A 25,758-nucleotide genomic window follows, 5' to 3' on the forward strand; every position below is an offset into this window, starting at 1 on the left:
CCTGCCTGGCGCCTGAGCTCCCGGCTGGGAAGCCTGGTATCTGTTGGCCCCCCTACCCCACAGCCCCACCGCTGCACAGGCTGCACTCTGGCCCGCCGCTCCTGCTGGGCAGCGTGGGGAGTGCAGCTGGCTCTGGCTGGGTGTCATGGCTGTGAGCTCCTGCTGCTGGCAAAGGGGCGGGAAGTGAGGGGGTTGGGTAAGGGAGTGGTTGAATGGGCAGTCAGAAGATGAGGAACAGGGAGGATTGGGAATGGGAGTCCCGTGGGGCCTCTTAGGGGGCGAGGATGTGGATGAGGTTGGGAGGGCAGTCAGGAGACAGCGAGCAGAGGGGGTTGGATCCCAGGGGGCAGTTAGTGGCAAGGGGTCCCAGGAGGGAGTGGTTGGGGACGAGGAACAGAGGGCGGTTGGAGAGGGGGTGGCTGTGGATAGGGGTCAGGGCAGTCAGGGACAGGGGGGTTGCATAGAGGGTGGGAGTCCTGTGCAGGAGGGTGGCTGTGGATAGGGGTCAGGGCAGTCAGGGGACAGGGGGGTTGCATAGGGGGCTGGGGTCCCAGGAGGGGGCGGTCAGGGGACAAGGAGCAGGGGGAATTGGATGGGTTGGGGGTTATGCGGGGGGAAGTGGGAGGGGGCAGAGGCCAGGCTGTTTGGGGAGGCACAGCCTTCCCTACTGGCCCTCCATACAGTTGCGCAACTCTGATGTAGTCCTCGGGCCAAAAAAAAAAAAAAAAAGTTTGCTCACCCCTGCCTTAGAGACTTAACAAATGTATTTGGGCATAAGCTTTTGTGGGCTAGAACCCACTTCATTAGATGCATGGAGTGGAAAATACAGGAGCAGGTATAAATACAAGAAAAGATGGGAGTTGCCGTACCAAGTGTGAGGTCAGTCTAATGAGACAATTCAATTAACAATAGGATAACCAAGGGAGGAAAAAACTTTTGAAGTGGTAATGAGAGTGGGTTCCCATCCCTGAGCAATACAACTTACATCAACTTAAGTGGTAGGGTAGACAAGCCCTTACTTGGTTATTCCTGCCTTTCCTCTCTACTCTCTGAGAGCTTCCCCTCCTTCCACCCCATCGTTTTCAAGATTCCTTAGCAGCCTCTTAAAGATGTTTTATAAAGTCTTTTGAAGTCCAGATGCAATTATATCCTCCAGGTCTCTCTTATCTGCTATTTTCAACTCCATGCCCCAGAAGGTGCAATCGTCTTTGCTTAATTCAACCCCACTCCACCACGTCTCAATCTCCCCTCACACCCACATCTTGCCTCTGCTTCTCCACGGTCAAGAATAGAGGTCGTCTTTGGAGATAACCAGAGCTCAAACTAATGGTAATTCCTGACACTGCTCTACAGCAAATTCCTCCCATGTCCCAACACCACACAGAAGAGAACTCCATCTCTTTTACAGGGTATCCCTCATGGCAGCACACAGCACTTCCCCTAGGCCACAGAGCTGGCTTTTTTGGATGCGAAGAACAAGACAACAATACAGTAGCTGGGATTTGATTTCAAACTGTGTAAATAAAGGGTCGCCGACCTCAGATAGTAAAGGAAGTTTACCTATTCTACTCTTTCCCATTTATGCTGACGTAACTTTTCCCACTACACTCCGCTACCCTCAACAATAAAATTGGACTTGGCCAGGGAGTATGCACATTCACGTTCAATTAGATTAACTTTCTGATGCTCCTGCACCAATGCAATGGGTATTTGTTTCCCACATTGCTCGGGTAGCGGGGAGTCATTCAACTAAAAAACCTTTGTGCTATAACTCCACCAAACGTGTATTAATACTAGGATTGGTACATTTCTCATTACACGTCAGTTTTGTTTTATATAGAAGCTTTTTGACTGTGTACCTTTAGATTACTGTAATCTGCTCAGGTTACACAAGCAGTTTATTCCCTTACACCACGCCACCTGGTCTAAATTCCTTCGCCAACACTTACTCCCAACTCTCAAAGATATAGCATTTCTCAACACTGCAAAACTCTACTTGCCCAGTCATCAAGATAAGGCCTGGAGCAGATTACCTAGCACAGGTGTGCAGTATATTTCATGACAATTTTGCCAACAGGAGAAAGCTCTCCCATGAATTATTCCAGACTCTGCGAGTGGTGGCAGAAGCTCTTCCGCTGACATGACACTGTCCACACCAGTTGATGTAACTTACATCGCTCAGGGAGGTGGCTTATTCACATCCCTGAGTGACATAACTTATACCAATTTAAGTTGTACTATGTACATAGCCTTTATCTCTAATCACCTCTGAGTGGAGTTTACACTGGTGCCTGTTTTGTAATGCTTTATTATCTGTGTGGTACTCTACCCCAGCCTACAGCAGGCTATAGCAAATTTATGACTCGTTTTATACTCCCCATCTCACAAGAGAAATAACTATTGAAGGAAAAAAACGTTAAGTCAGACATGCAACCTACTACACTGGATATAGGATTCATTCATGAGCAATGTAAGACTTCCTGATTTTTGTTCCTAGAAGAAACAGGTGAAAAAGAAAACTCTCAATATACCAAGTCTGTTTCCTCCAGCAACTGGTTTTATGAAGTACATTTCTACACACGGGATTACAAATCTTTTTAGCTTCTGGGAAGAAAAAGGAAAAAGCAATGAACATAAGAGATGTGACAATATCTCCCATCCAGAGATAATAGATTCTTTACTGCTATTCGTTCTTAGGAACAGAGCTATGTAAACTTGGAGATGAATTACACTCTGCTCACCAGTTTTCACATTACTGATGTCTCTAGCAAGAAAGATGGTTTCCTCAAGCAACTCCATGCTTAGGGAAAAGAATGCCTAAATTGGATGCCATCCCCATGTCACGGTCAAAGCTATCCTCAAAGAAAGAAACCAGTGCAGAGGCTTTTCTATAGTACATTATCAAGGCAGATTTACCTAAAGTCTGATCTCCAGGGTCTGTTTGCAAGCCCTTTGCAACTGTGTCTGCACCCACCCATTTTTCAAAATAAATCCTTCAACATGGTTTTGAAAACAATTCCATACACAGTACCTGTGGCCTTACACATACACACAAAATCATAGACAACCTAATGGATCAGTATTTATTTAAATTTCTACTGTTTCCATCTAAACCCTACATATATGAGGTACTGTGCATGGAAGCAAAGAGCAGAATAAGCATATCTTCTGATTACAAGGAAAAAAGAGCTTGGATTATGACCAACTATACATCAAAACTTTCTCAGCAAGCATCAGGATGTAGCTAGTTTAAATAATTACCACCCTGCAGACAGGTATAGGCAACATTCATGTCTCACCACTGTAGGAATGCTGCCACTGAGACCTCTCACAACAGGTAAGAGTCAAATGGAATGTTGGTCAATTTGATTTCTTTAAAAAATTAACCAAAAATCTTCCTTTTGTCCCTTGCATTTATATGCCTCATGCAAAATATGTTTAAATGTTTTACAATGGTGCTTTTACCTGAAGATACCATTTTTGGAAGAATCCAAAAGATACAGATTTACCTAAAACACACAACAAACATGGACATCTATGGATTTCTGCCTTCTGACCCACTGGCAAGTGGGGTGATACAGAGATTGTTTCCTCTCCCCCAGGTTCATGACCCGTGTCTAAGATTATACATTCAACTTTGGATTTAGTTTTGGCAATTTGCAGTAGGTAAAGGGCCTTGTTGTTTGAGGAAGATTTATGCACAGCTTCTCAGGGACATTAACATAAAACAAGCTTTGTGTGAACAAAAACTTACCTACTGAACACCATCCCAAGGACAAACATTCTGAAGACCAATATCGGTAGACATTGGCTCATTGTGTCTCGAAGTCTCTACTAGTTAGTAAGCACTGGGAACAGCAGACATTTAAATTATAGCTTCTGATTCTTCAAATTGTTGGTACAAAGTTTTTTGCCTTATAAATCGCTACAAATGAACCAGCTATATTTTAAAATAATCTTTGTTTTACAGACTTCAGTTGGTAGAAAGTGTTCACCTAAGCAAATGGGGCAAGGTTTACTTTAGAATGCCCAATTCACATTTCCATGTAATGAAGTGGCCTACAGTTGCAATGTGGATAATATGTGGTAGTAAATTTACAAAGTAGAGATCATGTATACTACATGTTCTTTCATGTGCTCCACACCAGGAAGCAGGCTCGGTGTTAAAGTGTTTTGAGGCACTATGTAATCAGCAGGATCAAGTACCGGGATGGTACAAAGTAAAGCATGTGTTTACACTTACGCCGTTATCCAGTGAGTGCACTATACAACAAAATGTCTTCTAAAATGACCTTTCCAAACAAGGTGGAGGATCTCTTCTGTTTGGACTTTTGTATTTCCATAATGATTGGAGCTAATAAGTTCCTGGAATGACACTCACAGCTTAAGCCCATGCATAATACAACCCCAAAATCTAATATCACAACTGTATTTTAACAGGCTATTACAGGAATTTCTGTACATTCTCAGGAAACTGAGCAATACTTTTTTTTAATACTACCTATTTTTATCAGCTATACAAGAGATGCAGAGTATACTATTGCAAAGCACCAATCATATAATTTTGATTACTAACCTTCAAGAGGGCATGGAAGTAGTGGATACCCTTTAGAAAATCTACAGGAAATACTCACTTTGAATAAACCTATCTGGCCACAGGGTGCCTCTATTGCTTCACAAATATACAGCTGCAAATGCATTTGCTGTGTTAGGTTGTACATCAAGCAGTTCTTAAAAAGGAAAGGAGCTGTGGAAATGGCAGCTGGTTAACCACCAGCTGGAAGCAATAAAGTGCACACTGAGTGGTTTAGGGCGGGGGGGGGGGATAAACTTGTCTATGTACACAGACAAGGTATGTCAATATTTGATATTCTTCAAGTACTCCCATTAGCCTGGGATTGTCAGTCATTGTGTAGGAAGTACTAAGCTAGCAACTTTAACTTTCTGCACTTGCAGGCATCCACAACCTCCCCACCTGCCTGTAGCACAGAGCAGGCTTATGCCCATGACTGAACATTTGCTGTTGTGTGTCTGTCTATATACAACAGAGATAATTTAAAATTGAGAATTTTAGTCCCAGTAGTTTTCAGCGAAAATCACATACACACACCCTAGCCAATTATGTTTGCAAATCTCGAATCAGATCACACAAAGATCATGCTTTACTTCAATGAAGTGAGTATGTTGTCACTTAATCACAGCTTGATTTGCAAGATATGGTTCTCAATGAGGTTACTACCCCAAAAATATTTGGTGTTTTTATTAGACCCTCCACTAAAGCTACTCTTGGTTATTTTTATTATAATTGCTTCACTTTGGTTCAACTTTATTTAAATAAAAATAAAGTTAAAAAGTGACATGAAAATAAACCGCACCAGCTAGAAAAATGAAAATTAGAAGAGTAAATGACGGGTAAACTGCTTAGAAAGATTGGGGGGGGGCGTGCAAAAAAGCCACCAAAAACGAAGAGTCACCCGCTTGACATTGTGAGCAAGTTTGTTTCTGTGAACAGAATACATAATCATAGCCCCAAGATAAACAGCACACGACGTTGTAAACCTCAGTAGTTGAGGACTGAAAAATGTAGTTTAGTTACAGAACAGCAGTGCTATGGCACAGTGCTAATGGAAGCAACAAGATTAACCTAGCCATTACCTAGCAAAGAACCAGAAGGTTACAACATGCAGTAAAAAACACTGTAGCATGGCACTTTTTCATGTTACTGGAGAATTATTTTTTTTTTGACATTGTTCCTTTGAAATATTTAACCAGACTGTATTTGCTAAACTGTGTATTCCCTTGATTTTTTGATTTGCTACCTGTTAACTACATTAACTTACTTGCCAAACAGTAAGTTAGCGGTAACTTAAAAAAAAAAAAGCTACATCTATAATCTTTTCAAGGAAAAAAAAAGTCAAGTCTAATCACTTAGTTTTTAAAGCAAATCCAGCCTCTAATTTACTGTTAATTTCTGAGTGTTTAATAGCTTAATAAGCTAAATATTATTACAATTTTTTTCATCATGATTTCCAATGTACTGAAACTGGAAACAAAATGTGAGGAAGAAGGGGACTAACTGAATGAAAGCACAAGAATAACTAGAACTATGAAAAAAATATTCACTGTCATTTCTTTTCATTTAAAAAAAGTCTACTCCATCATCCCTGCACACACAATACTTCCAGTAAATTCAGAGAAAGTTACTCAGACACAGGAAATTCAGGATTCGTGTCCTATGGGTTGTTGGCTTTCTAGACATGAATCTCTACAGTCTTTATATAATTTATCAACCAGTTTCAACTGCATGCTTTCTGGCACTGAATTTAAGTATATGCTAACACTAGGTGCATGTGTCCTTCATTATACTTTACAGACACATTGCAGCTCCAAGCCCTTAGGCCTACATACAAAGAATGTTTTCTGCAAGGGAGAAAATAAAGTCCAATTTCTGGACATATGCATTCAGCGTATTTTAATAAATCCAACCTTTAAATGAGGGGAGAGGCCTTTGTGCACAGAATAATTCTAAGATGCACTTAAATGAGCTGTGCTACACAGAACAGACAAAAAACAAGCTGTTGAGAACAATCCTCATTAAATTTCACATTCACACACAAATATACGCACAGAGCCAACATGTACGTAAACCCAGACATGCTGCTTTGGAAAACTGCATCCAGACGGAAGTGCTGTAGAGGTGCAGCGTGTGCATGGGGGATGTGGAAGACCCAATTCTGTAGAACTCTACAAGGACTTGCAAAGTTTGTCATGAAAGCAGCACAAGAGAGGCACAGACATAAAGCCATCCCTGAAGAAATTCTTGTACCAGCACGTCCTGCACTCTATTTTCAAAGGTTTCTCTGAGGTTCAAACTTGACTGCCAGCTTTAAGTAGAAGGCTTCAGAGAATGGAAGCCAGGCATTTACAGTAGCACCAGCTAAATATTTATGTTCACACTCTATAGCAAATCCAATTACACACTAGTGTTAGTCAGTTTCTCAGACTATAAGAGGGTGGCAAATTTGAGACACATCCTCCTTCACACTGTACATTACAATTACAGGACTCAAGTCAAAAAGGACACACATTACCTTAACGTACAGCAGTGTCCTGCTGCCAAGCTACATAACTGCTGTGAATAAAGCCAGTAGGGCAAAGCAAATGTCATGACTAGTTACAATCAAGCAAGAGGCATTTAAAAAAAAAAAAAAGTAAAACCATCTTCAGTTTCAAGGAGCCTGAAATATCTTAGCATTTCCCCTACAAGCAAAAAGGATGACTGCCTGATTGATTTCTTCTTATATGTGCTAATTCTTAAGTCAAAATCAGAAAATATATATACATACATATATATATATATATTTTTATGTCAGTTACATTTTATTAGCCTAATTCAACAAGGGGAAAAACCTCAGGTATTCATTATACAAGTATAAAGCCCCATTCAAAGACCCAGGGGTCACTACATTACTGCACCCAGCAGTCAATCAATGCAGTAAAAAAAATTAAAATACTGAAAATGGATGCTTTTTTCTTCTTCCATATGTCCAGTGATTTTTCTGTCACAGTGTAATGAGGTCTACCAGGTTGCCTTTAGGGGGAGTCATGTTGTCAGGAAAGAAATTTACTAACGTATCAAAGAGCTGAGTTCTTTGCGCATAGGTATGGTCAACATCCGAAAATCCTGGGTGAGTGAGAACGACAGGAAAAAAATAAGTCAAATTTAAAACATGAAATAAATGAAGCAATGAAATATGCCAAGTACCTACATTTTAAAGGAATGCGGAATACTTGCAACTGTCTCCTCGTACTCTTTTCTGAAATACACATCACTGCACTGGCTGTGACCAAAAGTCTTTCCCAGCCTTGCATCACACATCAACATTAACAGTCCAGGCTGTTTATTCAGCCCCGCTATCCACTGCCACCAGTTTATCCATTATAAATACTCTAAACCAGCCTGGAGTTGGTCTGCCCCACATTCAAGCCAACATCATACAAGGGCAATGGATTTATATGTAGGGCCCTATCAAATTCACGGCCATGAAAAACCCGTCACAGACCATGAAATCTGGTCTCCCCACCATGAAATCTGGTCTTTAGTGTGCTTTTATAGACTCAGACTTTAGGGTCAGAAGGGACCAATATAATCATCTAGTCTGACCTCCTGCACAAAGCAGGCCACAGAACCCTACCCATCCACTTCTATAACAAACCCCTAACCTATGTCTGAGTTACTGAAGTCTTCAAATTGTGGTTTGAAGACCTCAAGCTGCAGAGAATCCACCAGCAAGTGACCCATGCCCCACGCTGCAGAGGAAGGCGAAAAACCTCCAGGGCTTCTGCCAGTCTGCCCCGGAGGAAAATTCCTTCCTGACCCCAAATATGGCGATCAGCTAAACCCTGAGCATGTGGGCAAGACTCACCAGCAGCACTCAGGAAAGAATTCTCTGCAGTAACTCAGATCCCATTCCATCCAACATCCCATCACAGACCACTGGGCATACTTATCTGCTGATAATCAAAGATCAATTGCCAAAATTAAGCTATCTCATCACACCATCCCTTCCATAAACTTATCAAGCTTAGTCTTAAAGCCAGATATGTCTTTTGCCCCCAGTACTCCCCTTGGAAGGCTGTTCCAGAACTTCACTCCTCTAATGGTTAGAAACCTTCATCTAATTTCAAGTCTAAACTTCCTAGTGTCCAGTTTATACCCATTTGTTCTTGTATCTACATTGGTACTAAGCTTAAATAATTCCTCTCCCTCCCTAACATTAATCCCTCTGATATATTTATAAAGAGCAAGCATATCCCCCCTCAGCCTTCTTTTGGCTAGGCTAAACAAGCCACGCTCTTTGAGTCTCCTTTCATAAGGCAGGTTTTCTATTCCTCGGATCATCCTAGTAGCCCGTCTCTGAACCTGTTCCAGTTTGAATTCATCCTTTTTAAACATGGGAGACCAGAACTGCACACAGTATTCCAGATGAGGTCTCACCAGTGCCTTATATAACGGCTTATATATTACCCTATGCTATACAGATTTCATGGGGGGAGACCAGCATTTCTCAAATTGGAATTCCTAACCCAAATGAGAGTTGCGGGGGGAGGAACAAGATTATTTTAAGGGGGTTGCTGTGTTGCCATCCTTACTTTTGTGCTGCTTCAGAGTTGGGTGGCCAGAGAGTGGCAGTCGCTGACTGAGGGTCCAGCTCTGCAGGCAGAGCGCAGAAGGAAGAGTGGTAATACCATACCATGCCACCCTTACTTCTGTGCTGCTGCTGGTGGTGGATCTGCCTTCAGAGCTGGGCTCCTGGCCAGCAGCCACCGTTCTCCAGCCACCCAGCTCTGAAGGCAGCGCTGCCACCAGCAGCAGCACAGAAGTAAGGGCAGCAGTACTGCAACACCCCCTACAATAACCTTGCAACCCCCACCCCCAACTCCTTTTTGGGTCAGAATCCCCTATAATTACAACATTGTGAAATTTCAGATTTAAATCATGAAATTTACCATTTTTTAAATCCTATGATGGTGAAATTGACCAATACGGACCATTAATTTGGTAGGGCCCTATTTATATGTACTGGAACGTCCTCTCCAATTTCTATGATTCACACCACTGGTATCCCAAAGGGGTCACTTTCAATCATAACTAGTTCTTACTACATGAATGCAGACTTGTCACATTGACTGAAACAAGGGGAATTTTCCTTTAAAAAGATACAGGACACAAAGAAAGGTGCAACATATCCTCATTGTTACAACGCAGATATTAATCTTAACAGGATTAAAAAGAAAAATACCTTTGTGTATTACCATAATCATGTACTGCAAAATATTGGAATACCATATTATCCAATTAAGAAATAAAGACAGTGTAGATGCTTTCTAAAGTTAGGATTTTTTTTTTTAAAGCTGAAATATTTTACATGAATAGGGCAAAATCAAGGGGAAAATGATCTACTAAAATACAATTTAAGTATTCAGTTTCTTTAAAATCATATACATGCTCTTCATGGGAAATCTAACTCTGTGGCTTATACACAGTGAGAATGTTACAGTAGATAATTCCTTGGCACCACTGTGATAAAGGCTAATTTGCCTTGTTACATTAGAACAAAAAAATTGGAAATTTTCAACCACTGGTGTCAAGGAGTTTTTATTTAAAACTCATCTTAGACAAATGTATCTGTTGATAATGCTTAAACAAGATCAGCACAACCTCCTCATCCATTTGGACAAACTGTGCAGTCTTTTTTTCCTACCCTATTTATTCTTGAGATGCAAATTGCCAATTCGGCTAACACCAAAATTATCAGTGCTTACATAGCATGAAACGAGGAACTACTAGGCAGCACAGAGTTAGAAAAACAAAAGCCAAGTAATGCCTCTGGCCTTCTCATAGGTCAATCTCCAAATTATCATTCAAGTAACTATGAAAAATATCTTGTTATTGGATGTCAGGGGAAACAAATTATGTTTTGGGATTTCTTGTTTTTGTAAGTTTACAACATTGTCATCTTTATTATTCTTGACATTCTGTCTAAAGAGCCAGTTTTGCAAAGAAGAACCAACCAAATTGCTCTAGGAACTGCACTGCGTTTTCACACCAAACAGAAATCTGTAACCATGCTGCTGGATTCCAAAATGACACGACACAAGTTCCTTTCTTTTGACCAAGGCTTCTGCTTATTCAGGTAATGACGCAGCAAATGGTGTAACAAGAGCTGCAAAATGATCCACTGATACCTGAATTTGAGACCACTGATAACTGGCTGTTTTAAAAATGGGCTTGGGGCAATAAACGCTATTGAATAGAAATGATCCTTCTCAGATATTTAAAGGCACTTTTCAGAGAAAAGGTGAGCAAGGTAATCTCTTTTATTGCTCTTTTATTATCTGAAGAAGAGCTCTGGGTAAGACTGAAAGCTTGTGTCTCTCTCAAACAAAAGTTGGTCCAATAAAAGAAACTATCACCCATCTTGTGTGTCTAATATCCTGGGACCAACAAAACTGTAACAGTGCATAAAAAAGCACTTAACGCTTTTACAGTCTGAATGTGCTAACACATTTGTGGCCTACACCTGTTGCACCTCAACAGCAATAGCAGAAATCTTATCACAGTAATAAACCTGGCTACACTTTGTGGTCTTGGCATAATTCGTCTCTGGTTCATTATAATACTCACCCAGAGTGGTGAAATCTGAACCAGACTTGAACAGTGCTGAAGCAAGAAGTTGAAACTGTGGGAGAAAAAAAACAAGAGCCACATAAATTATCCAGATGTTTACATAAGGCAAACAAAAGCTTCTTAAAACAGCAAATTGCATTAAAGGTGGCCCGTGCTGTGTTTACCTAGCACAATGTTCATTCAGCTGTATGGTACAGTGGTTGTTGTAACAGAGGCAAGCAGAGCCATACAGGATTTTGCAACTGTATTTTTTTTTTAAACTATAAATATAGATTTTACATGTGTCCATCCCTCCTTTTTTCTTCAGTTTTAAGTGAATTCGGTGTTTAAAATTTAGCATAAATATCATGAAAGGCAACAGCCAGAGCCCTTGAGATCAAAGTCCTACTTTTGCAAAGAAGACGCACATCATAAAGGTAATGCAAGCTTCTCCTGAACTACCCCTCCAGATCATTTCTGTCTTGGAATGGCCCCTTCTAGATATGAGTGTGATACTGTCTCCATGCCCATTCAATCCTTGGTTGCCCAGCTGAGACAACTAAGGGTGCCAATTAGCACTGAATGAGACAGATGTTCATGATGTGCAGAAGGAACTTGACTACAACCACCAACTTTTGTTCATAGGCCAAGCAACCTTTAAATGGTTAATAACTTCTGGTCACTACTAACCTGGGCCTAATCATCCATATCTCAGTGCCAATCCCCATCCATTCAGTCCCATAAGTTTTGGGGTTTTCATTAAAAGATTCTCAGGCTAGGAGCATGAGACTCAAGAGTGAGAATGTGATAAGAATAACTTCAATGTAGTAATATCCATCCTTCATGTCTGTACCCTTCAGCTATCAGGAAGCAGCTATATATAGCAACCCCCCCTTCACCATACCGCTAGTCGCCAATTAGCAGAGCTGTACAAACAAATCGAGTAATTAATGTTTCCATAAAGATAATCAGTCCCTTAAGGCCCTTTATCATTTATGTTGACCTTCCTCCTGTTCGCCTGCATCCCTCTGGTACTGAGATGTGCAGATTCCAAAGGAAGGGTGAAGTATAAACATACATAAAACAGAACTAAAACCAATCATTAAGCTTAGTGCGCTTGCAGTGCTAAAGATGAGCTTCACTGCCACTGCAAACGGCAATGTATGAAAGTGTGATTCTGGCCCTGATTCAGCAAGGTGCTTATTTATTATTTGTATTATCCATGGCCCTAGGAGCTCCAGTCATGGACCAGGACCAGCTTGTGCTAGGTGCTGCACAAATCAAACTAGGAGAACTTACAATCTAAGTGTAAGACAAGAGTAAACAGACAGATACAGACAGAGCAATATAAGGAAACAATGAGACAATATCGGTCAGCATCAGAGCCTGTGGTCTTAACCCACCAGCAGCCTAACCACTGTCAAATTTTTTTGACGGCATCACACATCAGTGGAGTTTAAAGAGGGATCTGAAGAGGAACGATAAAGTGGCTTTGAAAATATTTGCAGGGATCTCTTCCCAAGTTGAAGGAGACCAGCTTACCCCTGCAGCTCTGGGCTGAAGGGAGCATGCTCAGTTGCTCTGTGGGGATGGCACATGTGCAGTCCAGTCATACTTAGGAGCTATGAGAGGCTCAAGCAAGCTCAGTCTGGATGGATTCTTTTATTTTAGCAGATACCATCTCAGATGTCTCTACTGAGCATGTGCAAACTGCAATTTTTCAGAAGTTCTATAACTCAGCAAAATTTGGGCAGATTTTTGTTGAGATTTCAAAAGGCACATCCCTGACACAAGATCACCACCTCCCTGTTACCCAGGCCAAATTCAAGTTCTTGTTCCAAAGCATAGGGGAGCTGGAGCTCTTTAAAGAAAAGGTCACCAGTATTTATTTTCCCCCCCCGCAACACGGGCAAAACATACTTTTTCCTAGCCTTGTTCTCAGAAATGGCTGACCTGTTTCAGCTGGAGTTTTCCCAAAAATTTCTGACTGAGGCAGACAACTGGCACGGAAAATTTCAGCTCAAATGGTTAGAGTTTGGCAAAGTTACTCTCAATTGAAAAGCAGCAAAGAGTCCTGTGGCACCTTATAGACTTAACAGACGTTTTGGAGCATGAGCTTTCGTGGGTGAATACGCACTTCGTCAGATGCATGTATTCACCCACGAAAGCTCATGCTCCAAAACATCTGTTAGTTTATAAGGTGCCACAGGACTCTCTGCTGCTTTTACAGATCCAGACTAACACGGCTACACCTCTGATACTAAATTGAAAAAGTGGTCTTATAATGGGAAGTGTCGGGAAATAATTATAAGCAGATCTACCCAGTCCTGCCTATACATAGCACCGCCTACAGCCTAGCATAAAACATTTCCTTCTTTAGTTACAATGCATTGCTCCTTCTACATCTTCTGAGTGTGACTGATTCTTTTCATCTATACAGTTACCTTGAACTTATTTATAGAGTGATCATGTGTCCCCACTCAAGTTCACTTTCCAGTGTTAGGGAAGTTTCACTATCAATCTTGCCCTACAGAATTATTTTACTCTCCATTCCTTAGATACTTCTGTTCTGTGTTTTCTCTAGGTTTGTTTATATCCTCCTGAACAACAGTAACATTCCAGGTATAGTCACAGGGAACAGGGGCTGCTAACAGGGAGTTTTGTAAGGGAGTTCTCCAAGTGAAGGAGGAGCAAATACAGCATCCGTGGGGTAAGTGACTGTCTGTAATGTGTGTGTGTTTGGGGGTTACTTGCTGTGTGCTGAGCTTGTGTTTGTCAGTCTGTTTGTTTGTTTGGTGGTTTGAAGGACAGTGTGCTGTGGCTGGCAGTTGGAGGCTGTGGGCTTCAAAGGAAGGTTTGAAAGCTCAAAGCCTCTGGTAATTGGCTAAGCCTTAATCAGTAGGCGGGGCATTAACTCAGGGCAGGGCTTTATAAAGCCATGCACAAGCGACCAGGGAGTTTGCGACCAGGGGCTGCTAACAGGGAGTTTTGCAAGGGCGTTTGGAAGGGGAGTGGGAAGGGAGGGGGGGTCCCTTGTTGGTCCTACCTGTTCCCCTGTAGTCCCCTTAAAACCTATAATCCAAACCATATTCCAAAACCCCTTTCTTTAAACCATCCTTTCATTAACTAGGAGACAATACAGGCAGAAGCCCAGCAGCAGAGTGGGGGCTATCCAGTTTATTGCACTGAGTGTAGCATGTATGATTACCTGCCCTGTGGGCGGGTGGCGTATGTGTGCAGTTGGTTCAAGGAGCTCCTGGCCCTCAGAGACAAGCAGCAATAACAAAGGGGACATTGGTTTGGCTGAGGTCTGAGTGAGTCAGTAATGTGCGCCAGCGCACCTTTAAACGGCCAAATGCACATTCTACCACCATTCTGCACTTGCTCAGCCTGTAGTTGAACAACTTCTGACCACTGTCCAGGCTGCCTGTGTATGGCTTCATGAGCCATAGCATCAAGGGGTAGGCGGGGTCCCCCAGGATAACTACAGGCATTTCAACATCTCCAACTGTTATTTTCTGGTCTGAGAAGTAATTCCCTTGCTGGAGCTGTTTAAACAGAGTAGTGTTCCTGAAGACGCGAGCGTCATGAACCCTTCCCGCCCATCCCACGTGCATGTTGGTGAAACATCCCTTGTGATCCACCAGTGCTTGCAGCACCATTGAAAAGTACCCCTTGCGGTTTACGTACTGGGTGCCTTGGTGCTCTGGTGCCAAGATAGGGATATGGGTTCCATCTATTGCCCCACCACAGTTAGGGAATCCCATTGCAGCAAAGCCATCCACTATGACCTGCACATTTCCCAGAGTCACTACCTTTCATAGCAGCAGCTTAATGATTGCTGTGGCTACTTGCATCACAGCAGCCCCCACAATAGATTTACCCACTCCAAATTGATTCCAGACTGACCGGTAGCTGTCTGGCGTTGCAAGCTTCCAGAGGGATATTGACACTCGCTTCTCAACTGTGAGGGCTGCTCTCATCTTGGTATTCTGGCGTTTCAGGGCAGGGGAAAGCAAGTCACAAAGTTCCATGAAAGTGCCCTTACGTATGTGAAAGTTTTGCAGCCACTGGGAATCGTCCCAAACCTGCAAAACTATGTGGTCCCACCAATCTGTTTGTTTGTTTCCCGGGCCCAAAATCGGCGTTCAATGGCTAGAACCTGCCCCATTAACAGCAGGATCTCCAAAGCGCAGGAGCCCGCGGTTTGAGAGAATTCTGTGTCCATGTCCTCATCACTTGTCGCCGCGCTGCCATAGCTGCCGCCTCCTTGCCTGGTTTTGCAGGTCCTGGTTCAGCATAGACTGCACGAGAATGTGCAAGGTGTTTACAATGTCCACGATGGCAGTCTTGAGCTGAGCAGGGTTCATGCTTGCTGTGCTATGGCGTGTGCACAGTTTACCCAGGAAAAAAGGCGTGAAACAGGTGTCTGCTGCTTTCACAGAGGAAGGGGTGAGGCTGTACCCAGAACTACCCACGACAATGTTTTTTGCCCCATCAGGCACTGGGATCTCAACCCAGAATTCCAAGGGGCAGGGAAGACTGCGGGAACTATAGGATAGCTATGGGATAGCTACCCACAGTGCAACGCTCCAGAAATCAACACTAGCGTCGGTACATGGAAGCACACCGCCAAATTAATGTGCTTAGTGTGGCCATGTGCACTCGACTTTATACAATCTGTTTTAAAAAACGGTTTCTGTAAAATCAGAATAATCCCGTAGTATAGACATACCCAGAGCCCCATTTCTATCTGTGAAGCTGATGAACTGCCTGGAGGGATCCACCATGACTTCAAGTGGGATCATCATTAATCTGCACAAGTCAGAACCACATTACAAATCCGTTGTGTTGGTGAGTGACAGCATAGCCGGGACCTGTTTATGGCCCGTGGGAGCAATGTAATGAGCATTCATGTGCTAAATGGTGCCAAGAGGTTCTCAGCCACATTCCAGAATTAAAAAACTAAGAAAATAAAAAAAGAAAATTCCCTTAACCCGATAAATTCATAACAACTGCTAAAATTCTGGAGGTGCCATGCTGTCTCTCATCCGCACTACATTAAACAAAATTAGTTACCAAAGCCAGAGCAAGTTTCTCAAGAACAAATTGTCTGTTTTCTTTGGCACAACGCAAAAACAGCTGAAAAGATATGAAATGAAGTTTAAAAAATGAAATTACTCCTCCTAAGCTAGGATCATTTTATGCAGAATTTTACCTTGGTGCAATCCTTTACCGCAATGCTTACAAACCTCTGAAATCTGTGGTTCACAACGTGAACACCAACTGACACTGAACACCACAAACAATCACACTACACTATAACAGACAAATCCAATCAGCTTGCTGCTTTGCAAAACTGTGACCAGTGAATACGAGTTGGTTGGAGATAGAGCAGAGATGGGGAAGGTAAAGGAGAGAGGAAAGACAGCCGTAAGAGGAGATCTGAAGAGAATCAAACTTAGCAGTCCTATAATGCTGAGCTATATTCAGCACACAGAGTCAATAAGATATACTGCCCTTGCTATGAAATAGACCACATCTCTGTTATGGGTGGTGCCAGGGATCGTGCAGGCATCTGTGCTGGGACACAATGAAACTTCTGCTTCAATTTTGATCCAAAATATGGCATCAGTACAGAGAACACCACTCAGGAGCCATTTGGAGATGTCGTGGCAGTGCCAGAAGCCAACTCAATGAGATAACCGGAAGGGAAACTGACGTCATGGAAATATACCCCGTCAGTATCAGTGCAGCATGGGCATAAAGCCATCTGACTGGCAGCTCTGTTCTTACACAACAAGCTTATGAGAATTGAAGCTACTGGAACAGAAGAGATTGTAAAGGAAGAAGTTGCAAAAGATTTTCAGCAGCTGCTCTTACTCTGCTAAATAGTAAATACTGATCTGGCAAAGAGAAGCAAGAGGAAAAAGGTCAAAAAATTCAAGCATTACGCCTGCAAAGAGATAAGGTGTAGTGAAATTACAACTATTATCCTGGAGAGAGACAGAGACAGAGACAGAGACAGAGACAGAGACAGAGAGAGAGAGAGAGAGAGAGGCAGGCAGGCTTAGGGCCCTGCACATCGGGATTGAAGCTGTTCCCTGGAATCACAGGTTCACATGGTACCATGGTCAACTCAAACATTTCACGCTTGCAAGGCAGATAAATTGAATAGCATGCAGTTTACTGTGAGAGTATCTTGCAGAGACTTTGTGAAAGTATTGTGAAATATTTTGGGATCCTCTATGCACTCCATGAAATTTAATTCAAACACTTTTCAACCTGAAAAGTAGCAAGCATTTCCTGTTATTTTCTTCCTAATCTGTCCCAAATGAGAGAAAAGATGTGAAGACAGCTAGTATGAGTCAATTTCAGTGTGAAGCTCATAATTTAGACATGTTGTATGGATATGTTATCTATTAAATCTGGCAACATAACCTTAGCATGTCAATTATGTTACTGAAAATGAATTGCAATCTATGATAAAGTAATTAAACAACCATTTCCAGGATCCTGATACCAGCAAATTGGTTTCCAAAGTCCTGTCACCCTATAACCGCAGCACCATATTGCATATGGCCTTCAGTAACAGCCCCACAAAAACAAAGCTTTTAGAGGCTATACTTAGACAACTTCTATTTGCTTAGAACAATTATATGATCTAGCCAGCACACAAAGGGGCTTTGAGCCAGAGACTCCCTAAGTTTTTATCACAGCTTTGATACTGACTTGACACATGAACTAGGGCAAGACATTTAGTTACTGAGCCCAATTCTCGCCTCATACCAGCTTTACAAGGGTAACTATCCACTGACTTCAGTGGAGCTACTTCTCATTTGCACCAATGTAAGGAAAGTAAGGAACACTCTAACCAGTTAAAATGAGGCAACTGAGACAGAGTGATAAGGGTTACATGTTTGTACAGCACTTTGAAGGTCTAAAGTACTATACATAAGTGCACAAAGAAGCAAAACCCAAAAGCCTATCCTAAAACTTCATAAATTCAGTAAGTTATCTAGGGCTGCTATTAGATTTCCTTAATCCCTTTTGTAAAGTGACATATGTAATGGAGAGAAGCTGCCTGAAATTCCCAACAGCTCTTGGGAACTTATGGCTTCATTTGTGCTGTGGGAACCAACTTACTCCTGAAAAAACCAAATATGTGCACTGAAAAATGTGATAAGGCCATATAAAAGCCTTAGTGATCAACATACATAAAAAAATCCAGAGTGAGAAATATATATTCTGGAGAAGAGCTCAATTTTTTCCTTCAGAACTATTTAAATATGTACAACCCAAATGAAAAAATATTCTGAGATATCACCTTCAGGGGCGATGTCTGATATCAGAGTATCCTTTTACATCTTCTTAATATAACATAATAGCAGCATTTCCTTTTATTGGGTGCAATATAATGCACTTTCCATAGCACAACCAATTAACTATAAGTCTGTGCCATTTTATACAGAGTTTATATTTCATTAAAAGCCCCAAACTCAAGACAGCCCGTTAGAATTAAATCTAAGGCCCCCTGTGCATGCAGTTTTTTACTGATAGCTATTTTGATTACTGAAAAAACTGGAGTTTTTTAAAAAATAGCAATATAGTTATACTAGTAAATCCCCTAACTTAGATGCAGTTATACTGGCATAAAGGTGCCTTACACTGGTGTAGCTATTCCCATATATAAAAGGAATAAGCTATACTGGTATAAGTACCTTCATATCAGTATAACTGCAACCACATTAGGGAGTCGTACCTCTAAACTATTCTGATACAGTTAAAGAAATACATGTGTGTAGAGAAGGTCTAAGAAAACCTAAGGTAACTCTAGAAGTTCCACAGTATGAACCTTTACATTCTATTTTTTTTTTTAACTGAAAAATAGGGAGGTAGTTTTCACCCTTACCTCTTTTGTCTCCTCAGGGTCAGAATGATCCACAGTTACATATAAGTCATTCTGTAAGTATTTCAGTGCACTGAGTGGGTCAGTTTGGGCCTTTTCTTCAAACCTGTAAAGTGGAAGGAGATAAGCAACTTGTATGTGATTGTAAGACACACTCAAAACAAGCACTGTTTTCATTTACCTTGAACTCAGTTACTAAACACTGTTTTATGGGAGCAAAAGTCGCACATGCAAATTATTCAGTGAACTGCTTAAAGCACATGAACTCTATGCCAGACGAGCCCCCTCCTGCTAAAAGTCTGGGTTCAGAAGCAGCATTCTAAGGTGCTCAGGGGAAATCAAAGCTAGCGACTTTGATCCCTTTGCTAAAATAACCAAGTACCTCAAAGCTTTACAAGCTGTTGTTCATAAGGTACTCTGTACTAAAACATTAGGCAAATAAGTGTGGTGTATCCATTTCATAAAGAGATACACTGAGGCATGAGGAAGTGAAGTCATTTGCCAAAACAGCAGATTCAGAGCTAGAACTCAAAATTTCTAAACACCCACTACCTACAATCAAGACACAAAATGTCCAAAACCTGATATAACCACCTTTAAAAAAACCAGTAGCAAATTTCATCCAAAATATTCCCTTAGGAATGAATACAAGGGCTGCAAACGTCTTAAAAGTATGGTATTCAGGCACCCACCAACCAAAAAGGAATAAACCTAGGACTTCAAGTTGGTCTGACCCAAAGACAAGTGAATGGACAGATCGGACAATCTTGCTTTGGAGATTAATTCTTCAAGCAACCTAATGAAAAGCCTGTGTAACTGAGAGAATCAGTTTCCCCCCCATGTTATTACTGAAAGACCCCTCTAGTTCTATGGTTTGTAATATCGATCGAAGCAGCCACTCTCAAACCGACAGCATGTTTACAAGTCACAAAAGAAGCTGCTGTGACTTTTCTGTACCAAAAGCACTTAGCAATTGTTATCTACCTTGTTCATTGTGGATCTCGGGAGGATAGAACTTGGAATAACCTGCTTCAGAAAGCACGGGTCTTTTTAGAAGCTAAATGGAGATTTCACTGCAATAGTAGCAATAAGGTTTCCTTCTTCTATAGGCCACTCATGCACTTGAACAGGTCTTATATTCCACCCAGTAGAGGGCAGAGATGACACATCAGCCAATACAGTACTCAGTTTAAAAAGATGCCAAATTGAGAATGTCAGCAATTTTTTTTCAAAAAGATGCAGTTCTATATCTACATTTTTCAACAGGCTGAACCTCAATGCCAACCCAATTGTGCTATACTAAGGAGTTCCTTCAGTTTGGTTTAGAACATCTCCTTTGATCAGGGTGGATAAAATTGGCTTAAAATTAAAAAAAATCTGTTTCTTCACATTGTATTTTATTTAAATTAAAAATATTTTCTTTTTTTTTTAAAATAAATGTATTGGAAATTGTGACAACATATGTTAAGGCCTAAAATTTACTATGACTTATTAAAATAAATTAAATAATATTTCAAGCATCACATTTGCTGCCAAAGTTTTAAAGAATGTCATACTGAACTGATTGAAATCACTGCATAAGCACCTGGAACCAGAGTTTGCTGAAGTGCACTAGCCTCTTCTGCAATTGCAGAGAGAATATTCTCTTTATTTCAGTTTATTCAATTCAATGACTAGTTCATTCTAAGTTGAGAAACCAATTGTGAGTTGAAGCAAGAAAGCTTGTTCTCTTCCACTCTACAAATAAAAATGAGGTAAGGGGATGAGATCTACTAGTTCTAAAATCTTGAGGGTCATGGTGGCCAGAAACAACCAGTTCAATTCACTAACTACAGATATACTTCCTCTAATCAATCAATTAGTTTTAAAAGGAAAACATGTTTTGACTCTCTCTTATGTATCCAGCACATTTAAGGTAGCTTTATTTAACGAACAGAACAATTTAAAAATTCTGTTTTTGTCATGAATAATGAAAAAAACCCAGTAATTAACAAATGCATTATTCACAATTTCTCAAAAGTAAAAATTAAGAAACCGAATACATTTATGTTAAGCAATAACTGCTTAAATAAAATGTGCATATAATAATACATCCTTTTGGTTAGCAAAGTCTCAAATTTAGTTGCAAATCAATATGTATTAATGGTTACTAACCAATGAGAATCAACCTCTCCTTATCAAGATAAAGATACTAATGCAAAACATGATTATAATACATTATTTAAATCAAGTTTATAGCTTACTGATTAACATCAGTAATATAAATGATTTTGGTTTAAATCAAGTCACTCTGTCTTTGATTATCTCCTTCCTTTAAAAAAAGTTCACATCTTTTAGGAAGCTGCATGGATGGTCCAAAGGCAGAAGTTACCATGAATTAGCAGTCAAGGGGTAGGAGAGATTGATGTAATATTGACAGCGTACCAGATTCACCAGTAAGTGCTGATTAAACTTCAGCTCTATTTCATATGACTAGAGGCCTCAGATATTGTACAGTATAAAACAGGACATTCAAGCCCAAATTTACAAACCTGAGCATGCCTGACTATGCAAATCTACCTCTTCATGCACTGTTATCTACATGGCCATTTGAAAAAAGAGCTCTTACTGAAAAGCTAAACTGAAACTTTAGCTAATAGCTGCATGATACGAGCACATACTTCTACTGCACAGTAAGACATCAAAGAAATCTCATCCCCATGCAAGTACTTGTAGACTTTCATCTACTTTCTTCTTAACCTTTTCTTTGATAAACCAACTAGGTCCATATGAATCCTAGAAACATTTTCATGTGAACCAGTAAGGGTGTAAATTTTCAGATGTGCAGGGGAATTTGGACACATGGCCTTGCTAACACCACTGGAAGACATAATTGCCTACTAGAACACTGCTTTAGGAATGTGTCATTGACTTCTTTAAGAGACAACAAGAATATCTGGGTTTATTTTGAAAAGCAGCAAAAAATAATAGGGGAACCTATAACAATTTTCAAAGAGTCTCCCTATTTCCCCACAAAACTTCTATCCAGATACTCCATGGACATTCAGTATACAATTCTGTATATGCTGAAAAACACACAAATGAAAAATAATTGGGAAACTTATAACCCGTTACATAATCAGGGCAATGACATATCTACAAAATAATGACATAGTATTAAAATTCTCTAAAAAGCTTTTGGAAAGGCTAAAACTTGTAATTAATCATCTCAAAAGAAGCCATCTCAGCTATTATACCTGTGCTTTCTTATGAGGTATTTGCAGTGTCTCAACAGGTATTCCTTCGAAGGCCGACAGAGCTTCAGTGACCAGAAGTCATCCAGCCTCATCTTTGGAGAGCAGGATTTCCCAGGATTTCCTCCAAACAAATAATGAACCTATGTAAGCCAGAGATAGTTTTTAAATTGATATGTGCACATGTATTAAACATTTACTGTACATTTGGCAAGTCACGTCTCTGAAGATGTTATTCTACTACGTACACAGGTGGGTTTTTTTGAAAACCTATTCCAAGTTATTACTAGGTTTGCTTCACTCTACTGAATCTGCTGATCAATAAATTGAGAACTAGAAATTCTCCTCAAGCTTACTGTCTAGCACGATGAAAAATATAAGTCTGTGCTGCCAAAGACTAGTATGTGTCTTACTTTAAGATGACATCTTGAAATGATCTCTAATATCCATAAACTATACAACTTCTTTCAAAATGTTCTTTAGGTTACGGTATCTATTGAAGAGAAGCCCATATTAATGCAACAGCCCTTCAAAGTGAATATGACAGTGGCTATGTGGAAGTAACAATAGAAATTCAACCTTTTTATTGTATATCGTCTCCCAATACATTTTGCTCATTAGGCTTTTCTGGCACTGCTGCTCAGAAAGACTTATGGCATAATGACTTCTCGACAGTGACAGATTGCCAGTATACTCTTCATTCTTGACCTCCAAGACGCTGACTCTGAAGTAGACAAACAGTTATCTGCCAGAGGCAGAACACCAGTGTGTGGTAGGGCCAAATCAGAGCATAGCTACTATAAGGCCAAGGGCCCAGGGTCCTGGAGTCACATGACAACACAATCTCTCTTTTGGTTGCAAAGAAAGTCTTGAAAACATAACTTTGCAGACAGCCTGCAACAATGGTGCTCTGATGTACTACCTATCCTAGTCATCCTAATGAGTTAACAACTTGGAAACCCATTACTATGGAAGTGCCAGCACCACAGCAGAGGACATTGGGGGGATCCTCATTGCTACCACTGAATCACGATTCTGATTGATGTGAGCAGCTCTCTGGGTTTGTGAAAGCAAAGTCCTCTCTTCTGAGTTAGACCCCAACTCATCTGAAGACAAGGACCAGTCTTCTAGGGCAGTGGTTCTCAACCAGGGGTCCAGGGCCCCTGGGGGGCTGTGATCAGGTTTCAGGGGGTCCGCCAAGCAGGACCAATGTTAGACTTGTTAGGGCCTAGGGCAGATAGCTGACCAAAGTCCCTCTGCATGGGGCTGAAGCCTGGGGCCCTGAGCCTCACCACCTGGGACTGAAGCAGAAGCCTGAGAAACTTAGCTTTGTGGTGTCCCCTGCAGCACAGGCCCTGGGCAACTGCCCTGCTTGCTACCCCCTAACACCAGCCCTGGCTTTTATATGCAGAAAACCAGTTATTGTGGCACAAGTGGGCCATGGAGTTTTTATAGCACGTTTGGGGGGCCTCAGAAAGAAAAAGGTTGAGAAACCTTGTTCTAGGGAGGCCTAAAGAACGCTCAAAGGATAGTGATTGTGGGCTGATCCCAGTCCAGCAGAATGCTTTTAAGAGTAGAGGTATCAGGAGCTACCCACACAAACAGGAATGGGTCAATAGGGACTGTTAAGGCCCCTATTGTCTTAATACGACCATAGTTATATGGACGAATACTCAAGTAGCCTCTGGAAGGACAGATTTGTTTTCATTATCTTATAATACAATAGTCTAGTTATGAGATGTTCTACATGGTGAATTACAAGAGGCTTGTTCACTTCAGCTCCTACCTTAACTGGAGGCAAAGCAAAGAGCTAATGGGATAAAGTGTCAAATTGGAAAGGATGCATCCTGAAATGAACCAGCCCCACCCAGGATTTCATAAGTGATTGCTATTATTGCACTGGAACAGATAAAGCACCGATGAATATTATAATTCACTGCAAAAGAGAGAAGAATTAATTGCACACAGTAAGTTCTAAGGAGTTGCTATGAAAAAAAGGAAGGAAAAGCCAAGACACTGAAAATTAATACATTTGAGAAAGCCCTTGCTCCCATCTCCCCGTTTTTATCATTTAGGGATACACAAAAAGATTTATATGTATAAACAACAAGTACGGTGTACAGTTCACATTCTGCTGGTTTGCATCCAGCAGTACCACAAACTCAACGTTACAACTTTTAGTCTCAGATATCAGAAGGCTGTACAGGTAAGTATTCCTACATACCCAAATTACTAGAAGCTGTGGCACTAATAACCAGTTAAATGATACAGCACTGGTAAATGCATTACAACATCTCTGCTCAAAGCCTCTATTTTTGCCAGCATTAAGGGCAAGTTTTGAAAAACAAAGTCATGTTGTTGAAAGCACTTCAAGATAACTAAGATGTTTCCCTCTAATTATGAGGCAGAGTTCATGACCTCTTTACAACAAGGAGATGTAAAGCACAAGGAAAGTGGAAAGCAAGTAGTGATTTTTTCTCTTCCTTTACTGGATTTAAAAAAACCCCACTCATGACCTGAAAACTCATCTGTTGAATACTAAATATCCCAGGGGGTTCTGCAATTGCAGAGACTCAAAAATTTCCCCTCCTCCCCAAAATCACAATTTTAGAGTCCATAGAAGGGAGATTCCTCAGTTATATCACGGGAGTCCAGAACGGTCATTTGAACAGAGGCTTCTAAAAGTATGTATGGCTTCTCATATTGAGTGAATTCAAGATAGGAGCCATGATTCAGCAACCCTGTAGAATTCTGCTCTCAGTCTTGTATGGTTTAACACATTTAGGATATGTCTACATTGCAATCTAGAGGTGTGACTGCAGCATGGTTAGACATATGCTAGCTTTAACCATGCTAACATGGCTAAAAATAAGAGTGTATGTAGTGGCACAGGTTTTAATGCAGACTAGCAATGCAAGTAAATATATGGAGATATACCTATCTCAGAACTGGAAGGGACCCTGAAAGGTCATCGAGTCCAGTCTTCACTAGCAGGACCACGTACTGATTTTGCCCCAGATCCCTAAGTGGCTCCCTCAAGGACTGAACTCACAACCCTGTGTTTAGCAGGCTAATGCTCAAGCCATTGAGCTATCCCTCCCCCGATAGTACACACCCAAGGGTCACCAGCATGCTTGAAAGCCTGTGCTGAAGCCTGCAATGCTGCATCCATACTGCTGCTGTTATCCATGCTGCAGCTGAGTTCTGGATTGCAGTACAGACCTATTCTTAAGTGACAGCAGTTAATTTTACTGCACCAGTTGTCTATTCCACACCAGTATTTTGAATGACAAGTTTCCCCTGTACAAGCAATATTTATTCTTCCTAAATTAATACAAGATTTTAAAGTTTGGTGAATTTGAATTACATGCCCCAAAACTGCCTGTCTCTCACAACGCCATTTGCTGGGAGCCCACAAGATGGGTATGTGAAATGGAAAAGATTGC

The 25,758-nt window shown here is 41.1% G+C and overlaps 1 protein-coding gene across 2 annotated transcripts in view; it reads right to left on the minus strand.

Annotated features, from left to right (window-relative positions):
- Nucleotides 1–2,539: 2,539 nt before the first annotated feature.
- Nucleotides 2,540–25,758, minus strand: part of MKLN1 (muskelin 1) — a 193,461-nt gene continuing 170,242 nt past the window's right edge. For both annotated transcript variants that reach the window (XM_050936877.1, XM_050936878.1), the window contains 4 exons: nt 22,316–22,455; nt 19,083–19,185; nt 11,189–11,243; nt 2,540–7,684 (listed from right to left, as the gene is read on the minus strand). In XM_050936877.1, coding sequence (XP_050792834.1) covers nt 7,563–7,684; nt 11,189–11,243; nt 19,083–19,185; nt 22,316–22,455 — 420 coding nt within the window. In that variant the 3' untranslated portion in view covers nt 2,540–7,562. The remainder of the gene's footprint in view (nt 7,685–11,188; nt 11,244–19,082; nt 19,186–22,315; nt 22,456–25,758) is intronic.

The sequence above is a fragment of the Gopherus flavomarginatus genome, chromosome 1 (assembly GCF_025201925.1).
Source record: "Gopherus flavomarginatus isolate rGopFla2 chromosome 1, rGopFla2.mat.asm, whole genome shotgun sequence".
NCBI classification, from domain to species: Eukaryota; Metazoa; Chordata; order Testudines; family Testudinidae; genus Gopherus; species Gopherus flavomarginatus.